Source organism: Triticum aestivum, chromosome 7B (genome assembly GCF_018294505.1).
Source record: "Triticum aestivum cultivar Chinese Spring chromosome 7B, IWGSC CS RefSeq v2.1, whole genome shotgun sequence".
NCBI classification, from domain to species: Eukaryota; Viridiplantae; Streptophyta; class Magnoliopsida; order Poales; family Poaceae; genus Triticum; species Triticum aestivum.
Genome location: NC_057813.1, coordinates 382,605,695 through 382,613,553, shown reverse-complemented (window position 1 = coordinate 382,613,553; position 7,859 = coordinate 382,605,695). Strand labels below are relative to the sequence as shown.

General features: G+C 46.9%; 1 protein-coding gene across 1 annotated transcript; it reads right to left on the bottom strand.

Moving 5' to 3' along the window:
• Positions 1-767: 767 nt before the first annotated feature.
• LOC123157372 (lysine-specific histone demethylase 1 homolog 2) lies at positions 768-6,974 on the bottom strand. Its single transcript, XM_044575637.1, has 2 exons — positions 5,366-6,974; positions 768-1,771 (listed from the first exon to the last, which is right to left on the bottom strand). Exons 1-2 carry the CDS (start codon positions 6,912-6,914, stop codon positions 1,038-1,040), a joined length of 2,283 nt encoding a protein of 760 aa, XP_044431572.1. The 5' UTR covers positions 6,915-6,974; the 3' UTR covers positions 768-1,037.
• Positions 6,975-7,859: the final 885 nt, after the last annotated feature.

Here is a 7,859-nt window from a genome sequence, read left to right as displayed (position 1 = left end):
ACTCCTAAAAGAATTATGCCAGGCACCCTTCATTTTGCCCATAGTACGGTGGCTCTTCTACGCGATGTCCCACGACATGGGAGGAAGGTCGGCCACGACGGGGGCGATGACATTGACTTTGCCGACTGTGGCGATGATGTCGGTAGGCAACGAAGGCGGTAGGTGGCATCACCTTCCCCTGTCGACGTTGCGAAGGGGTGGGAGGTGGCTTCTCCAACGCCGGTGGAGGCGGTGGACTCGACGCATCTGGCTGCTTGGCTTCATTCATGGCAAAAGATCCAACTCAATATATAATCATGCATGAGAAAATCGATATGCTACTTATATTTAATACTACACTAGTACTCCCTCCGTCCGGAAATACTTGTAATCAAAATGAATAAAAAGGGATGTATCTAGATGTATTTTAGTTCTAGATACATCCTTTTTTGTCCATTTTGATGACAAGTATTTTCTGACCGAGGGAGTATATTTTAGTAATCAGGTACAAGTAATCATATCTATTTTTAGTTTAAGTTCTCATATTATTAACCAAATATTGATGTTCCAATCTCCATGAAATATATTGCAACAAATTCCCACAATAATCCGTGGGGTACCATCTACTCTTTTTTTTTAGTTTCGATGTCCTAGTCCGTATGGAGGACTCGACGCTGGAGCTAGGAGTAGCCTGCATTTTCTAACAGAAATCATCTCGCGGCTGCTCATGGTCAGAGTGACAGATGCCCGTCTGAAATTATTAGCCACATTAACAGGCAAAGCAAACATTACCATCTGCAGTGCATATACCCCTTCAAAAAACTATCTGGATACACTCATCATGCCATTTGCATCCCAGTTCTAATCTACTGAACCCAGATGCTGCAATTTACAACTAGGAGCGCAACACGGCAGGATCTTGGATGGCCCCAATGTCTGAATTTGTACAACACTAAATTGCAAAACAATCTAACCTCAGATTCTTCAACCTAGCTAAGAATGCTTCTTTTCTACAAAGAGGGGGGAGGGGGGACGCAATCTGGTAACACAAATCGATGTCAGAATTTGAAGTCCTTCGGGCGCTGCAGCCTCTTCCTGGCTTTCTGAGCGCTTTGGATGCTTAAAATCAGAGAGTTGCCTGTATCACATGTACTGTCGTACCCCATCAGCTTTACACTAAGATCCTTGCATAGCAACTCTAACCTACCTCGATCGTCGTCGCCTGCCAGTTGCAGCTGATTGGCCTGCTCTCGAGAGATGGCGGCATATAAGTGGAAAGCTTTCTGGTGAGCCTCCTTCTCGGCTGCAGGCTCCTGATCCTTTTGGTCCCCTTCCAAATGGGGATTCTCAAGTGTAATCCTGAGCAAGCCCATAGACTGTGGATCGTCGGGTGTCATGGAGGAGAACACGAATGAGAATCTGCTGAATTCAAGATCTGGCTCCGTGAAAAGATCTTCAAGGATGCCATCAGGAGGTCTAAGGCTTTTCTGCAGAGCATACTTTTTATGATCGGAATCCACTCTGCTTTGTGAAGCCCGGAGAATTCTGGAAGCTTCTCTTAGTCCGCTCAATAAGGCACCATGCATCGTTGCAGGGTATGCACGGTTGGTTGCTTCTCCAGCAAAGAAGAGCCGGTCTTCACTGACACTCTCAGCAAGAATGTCATAGTCCGTTCCAGAAGACCCAACTCTGATGTGAGAGTATGAACCGCAACAGAGAGGATCACTACCCCATCTTGTACAAGCAGATTGAATGGGGTCAGGCACAGTAACGCCTTTTGGGCCATAGATACCTGCAAACAAATCATGAATAGCATTTTAAGTGCTTATTAAACAAGTAAACAAATCATATTTCCAATATAAAGAATTTGCATGCATCCCCCTAATAAGCTTCTATTGCATAACCCCTGTTGTTACCATATCATTAAGCATCCATCTGATAAACTAATCCAAAAATGACCAATGTAAGCACATGTGCTTATAGGTAGTTAAATGCTCCCACATAAATGCTTAAGGGGCAATTCTTAACTTTTCTCATATTCTCTGCCACGTGTCGTGAAAAAAAAAATTAAGCACCTATACCTAGGAGCATTGGAGATGCTGTGATTGGAGAAGAAAAAAACTAACAAGAAACAGGTAATGGCTACTAGCAAAAGACATCCATACTCTAAACAATCGACTGCACCTTCTAATAAGTCCAGAAAAAAAAGGTATAGTACATCAAAATAGCTATTTTATTACTATATAAATCACAACTCAAATCAAGACAAAACGACATTTCAATGGAATAGTGTGGTGACAATGATTATAACATAATCACATGCACTACTTGTTCTAGCTATTTAAACCTGATCTTAAATGACCACCTATTCCACCAAGGAATATAGAGTGTATAACAGGTATACAACATTAATATGTTTCAAACATAATTTTTCATATGGATTAGCAGATATACACATCATTTAAAAGCTTCCACTCAACATTATCCTGCCTCTCTTGCTCATTGCACTTTGTTTAGTGTTTACCCAAACACAAGCGCAATGAGCAAACCACTTCATGTAGTTTTTTAAATGCCTTTCCGCATATCTATAATACCTAAAGAGTTCATCCCAACTATCTTATTTCTCTTGACATGCAAGCTATCCACATCAGCAGCCCAGCCACAACATCATTTTGTTACCCACTTACAGGGGGGACCCGCCATAGGTTAATCATCATAGTTCCCCGACGTGTCCTCCTTGACCTCCTCTCACTAAGCACATTCCTCCTCCTTGACCTCCTCTCACTAAGCGCATTCCTCCTCCTTGACCTCCTCTCACTAAGCGCATTCCTCTTGGCCCGTTGAATGCATGTGGAGGTCAATAAACGGGGCAATAATTACCGGAGTTAGCTGGCTATTCCCGCTGCAGCATGGATTGGATGATTTATGTCATGTATCTATTGTGCGTGAAAGGAAGGGGAGCCTTGGCGCAGCGGTAAAGTTGTTGCCTTGTGATCATGAGGTCACGGGTTCGAGTCCTGGAAACAGCCTCTTGCAGAAATGTAGGGAAAGGCTGCATACTATAGACCCAAAGCACAAAAAAAAACTTCTTTCTATTTTGGATAATTTCTTTTTCAATAGGACTCTCTTTTTGGACCCTTCCCCGGACCCTGCGCAAGCAGGAGCTACATGCACCGGGCTGCCCTTTTAGCTATTGTGCGTGGAAGACAAACTGATGGCCTCGCCTATTTGTACGTGGAAGACAAAAGTATGGCCTCTCCAGCTTCTACCCACTACCATGTGTATTCATCATCCATAGGCCCATCGTCTTCCACTCGGGTCCTTTTCTCTGGGTCCACTCGGGTCCTTTATTCTGGATCCATCTCACAATATAAAAACAACTAACGTGATGTTCTCTCGCCCCTCTCTTCAAGTCTCACCGATCGAGCCCTCTCCACCAGAACATCCTTTCCCCGGCACCGTATGGGATGTGGCAGCGGGGAAGCAATCTCCGGTTGAGAATAATCCTTCGGCTGACCGCCTATCCGCTCGCCTCCGGCGGCTCTTCGGCTCCGGCAAAACCGCCAGCCCACCTCGTCTCCGACGACTTTTCGGGATATCTCGGGATGTGGTCCTGTTGCCAGTGGGCCACTCTGATCGTTGAGCCCCTTGCCTTCAATGATTCTCCTGGTCTGGCACGACTGCCAGTGCACCTTGCCCATGGTGTTGATTTATTTTTCATCTTCTCCTAATGCCTCGGTTCAGGCGCTGCTGGGAGGTTGATTCCACAGGGAGTCCCGGGCTAGCTTTACTGAATCACTTCTGATTAGGGATGAAAATGGAGTGGAAACTTTCCGCTTTTCCGGAGGAAAAATGGAAATGGAGAGGAAATATGAAAATGGAAACGAAAATGGAAATGGAATTTTTTTATGCGGAAATGGAAACAAAAACGGAACGGTGTTTTCCGGTGGAACAGGCGTGGAAACAGAACTTTCTGTTTCCGTGAATATGGAATTTCCGTTTTTGTATAGGCCTATGGCCGCTTTGTAGCCCAACCACCAAACAACACATGATGACACACTGAGCAGAATAGATGATTTCAGGCCCAAATTGTCCAATAGTACTACAATATTACGCTAAGTTGCTAACGTAATCATATTATTTTGTAGCTATGGTGATATTTCATTAAATTTGTTTTTTATTATTATTATTTCTCTATGACTCGAGGGTTTTATGTTCTGGTCAACGCCCACTTCTGTTTCCATGTCCGCTTTGTATTCGCTCCGTGTCTGTTTCTGGTAGTATCTGTTTTCGTATTCATTTCCGGGGTTTCTGTATTCGTTTCCGCTTCTGCAAACAATATGAAAACAAATGTGGTACCAGCCAGTTCCGTCCGTTTCCACTCCGTTTTCATCCTACTTCTGATGTAAGCATGCACACTGACACTATGCACTGGCCTTACTTGAAACATCTCATGTGCGCGGATGACTGTTTTGTGAGTGAATTTATTTTCTTTATTCCATATGTATGCATCATATGCAAGTAGTAGATCAGGAAAGGCCATCAAGCAAACATTGATGTTTTGTGTACGTACTGCTGACCATCATACTTTTTGTTTTGATAATTTGTCAGCTAACCTATTCCGTTGTATACGGATTTATTTGAACTCCATTTATTCAAGGCTGCTTGGATGCCTATTAAGAACTGAAGAAATGTCTGAACTGCCTAATACTAATTTCAGAATGGGAGAATCTTGCTCCCTTCTGTTCCTAGAATGTTTTCTTGAGATAGATACACTTGCTACCTTTCAGATTTCAAATATACTTGACATATGTAACTGCAAGTAGTCCACGATTCTGAGTTCCTGGATCCCCCCCCCCCCCTCCTCAAGTAAGTTTGTATGCCTCAATACTATGGTTGGTATATAGAGAGAGAGAACAGAGCGTTTACGATAAAATAATAGGCACCAGATACCTCTGCTAAGATTGTTCATAGGTGAAACAACAAAGTAGATAATAGCATGAAACAACTCCAAGCATATGCTCATCCAGTTGTAACTGATGATCGTGTAATAAATGGAATGACACATCTCCGAAGAGTGCACAAATCACAAAAATAATGCATAATTCTCTTAAATGTCACCGTTTTTACAATTGAAGTACGAGTTATTCATGCAAACATAATAAACTTTATGTAGTCCATGCAACTACCAGATTATGATTCTAACTAAAATATTATTCAATACATAAATGTTGATCATATATATTATTACTACTATGAATTCCCGCAGCAACGCGCGGGGGTATCATCTAGTTCTTACAAATAGATGATCTAACTCCCAACATTCATTGAATATATCAACTAAACTTGTGCCGTGAACATGGTTGTTAATTTTAGTGGTGATTACCTCGAAGAATACCAAGTACTCGATGAAGTGTAACAACAGGATCAACCTTTTCAAACTCCAAAGCAGCCTCTCCCGCCACAAGTGCAACAAGTACTGCACCGCCAGAGACGGTATGGTAGCTGTAGAAGAGAAAGAATTCCCCACGCTTGCTGGACTCCTTATTCAAACACCCAAATGTGTCAATTTCCTCATCCCAAAATACAGATGGGAACACCATAGCCACTTTGTTCAACAAACCAAACCCCAACCTCTGAATCGCCCCAAGCTTGTTTTCAGGCAACTCTGGGTCAAACACAATGCTCCCACTCTTGAGCACTCCAAGCGGAACAGTGCAGAGCGCCATGTCCGCCTGAAAAACCTGCCCTCCTTCCACTGTGATGCTCACGCCATCTACTCCATGCTCAATCCGCTTCACCGTCTTCTCATACAACACTGGTACACCATCACATAAGGCGTGTACCAGCCTCGAATTCCCTCCAGCCAAGAAGCAATGGTCACCACCCATCTCAAACTGGTCGTCCTGGTCCCAGTGCGCCAGAGAGAGCTCCGATAAGCAACCAGCATTGGAGAACTCAAGGTTTGCCAGATGCCAGTCCAGAACCTCCCTCTCTTCCTCGCTTTTGGCCACATTGTACAACCTTCTCAGCCTTTCGATCCCTTCCCCCAGCGAGATCCTCTCTGCGGCTTCCTTGAGAGCCTCCCGCAGCCTGGTGGCGTGGTCAAGAAGCGTATTGAACACCAAATCGATACTTCTATCTAGCCTGGTGCCCACAGTCCGGCCGTCAGTGTGGTACAGTGGGCAGCGGTCACGCACCTTGTGGAGAGGAATCCCGAGCTGGCGGGCGAGCACGCCTAGCGGGTTGGCGTGGATGCCAGTGATGACGCTCCCACCGAGCTCGACGGCGGCCTGGCCCCCGCCTAGGCGGGAGGTGTAAACGCGGCCACCAGGGCGGGCGCGGCCCTCCAGGACGAGCACGCGGAGGCCGAAGCGGAGAAGCTGCCGCGCGGCAGCGAGCCCGGCGAGGCCAGCACCGATGACGAGGACGGAAGCGGCTGGGGCCTGGAGCGCGTCGGCGGGAGAGGATGCGGGGAAGGCGGCGGAGACGCCGAAGTTGACGTGGCCCTCGCGGGTGAGGAAGCCGTGCGCGGCGGCGACTAGGTGGTCGTAGCTCGAGGCAACGGTCTCGAGCACGCGCGCGCGGGGGAGCGGCACCCGCGGGTCGGCGCGCCAGGAGGCGAGGATGTGGTTGCGGACGACGATGTAGTCGTTGGGGGCGGCGGCATCGGCGTCCGCGAGGATGGCCTCCTCGGCGGGGAGGAGGGCGTCGATGGGGAAGCCCAGGGAGAGCGCAATGAGCGCCTCTGTCTCCGTCTCGCGCTGGCGCTCCTCCGGGGAGAGGCGGCGCAGGCGCCGGATGCGCCGCGACGGGGAGTTCCCAAGGTAGGCCTGCAGCTCGGTGTCGACCAGCGACTCGTCGTACGACCCCGGACGCGCCGACGCCGCACGGCGCGGGCGGCCCGACGGCGGCGGCGGCGACGGCAGCGACATCGCCGGGAAGGGGAGTTGGGGTTTGGGTTTGCTCGGCTGCGCCAGTTTGGGCTTTCGGGGGAGAAGGTGCGTGGGAACTGGGAAAAAAATACTTTAATACGTTTGATTGAATGACAGGCAGGCCCAGGCGAGGTGCGCGTGCGGGCGTGCGGGCTTAACCCAAAAGAGGACGATGACGTGGGCCGGCGGCCTGCTGTCAGTTTAAGGGTGGTTCATTCTGTGAGGTGCGCAAAAGGAAGTTGACTTTCCTGTAAAATTGCATCAATGTCATGTGCCCCGCTGTTCGGTGGTACGAGAATGGAGTCATAACGTGGGAGGCCAAAAAGACGGAACACGGAAGCGGCTCCGTCATCGAAGCCGTGAGAGCAACTCCAACGCGTCTGCTCTGTGTGGGTCGGTCAGGCAAACGTACACGTTCACTTCTTTATTTGAATCGGCAGGTGCACTCAAGGAAGACCGACCTATTTATGCCGACGTGACCGAAACTGACTTAGTTAAGCATAATTATACATAAACTAGATGATACCTCGCGCGTTGTTGTGGAACATTTTATAAGAATCAATTGCTGCTTAGACATGTGTAAGCTAACAAAAATAACAAATGACATTTTCTTATAATTTCTAAAAATTCTAATAATATTATCTACTAACAATTAAATAGAATTCCCCCAAACAGAAGACAACTAAATGGACTTGCTAATAGGCTGTTTGGCTCCGTTGGGAGAAAAAAACCTCATTGTTATTACCCTTTTCTATCTATTTTTTCCCAATAAAGTTGTCCTCAACTTGAATGCAGCTAAATAAGTAAAACAATTCTTACCATCGCTAAGGTTCAAAGAGCTTAGTTGTACTACTATGAAGGAAACCAATGGTGGGACGTTACCAAAGTGGGGATTAGTTGTGCTTTGATTAAAATGAAGCAATCAAGTAAAGCATGTGAACTCAA

Bases quoted from the DNA above. Each gene is read 5' to 3' on its own strand.
- LOC123157372 (XM_044575637.1), bottom strand. From the start codon at position 6,914: ATGTCGCTGCCGTCGCCGCCGCCGCCGTCGGGCCGCCCGCGCCGTGCG. The intron at 1,772-5,365 runs GTAATCACCACT...ATTTGTTTGCAG, and splicing joins AGTACTTGGTATTCTTCGAG to GTATCTATGGCCCAAAAGGC.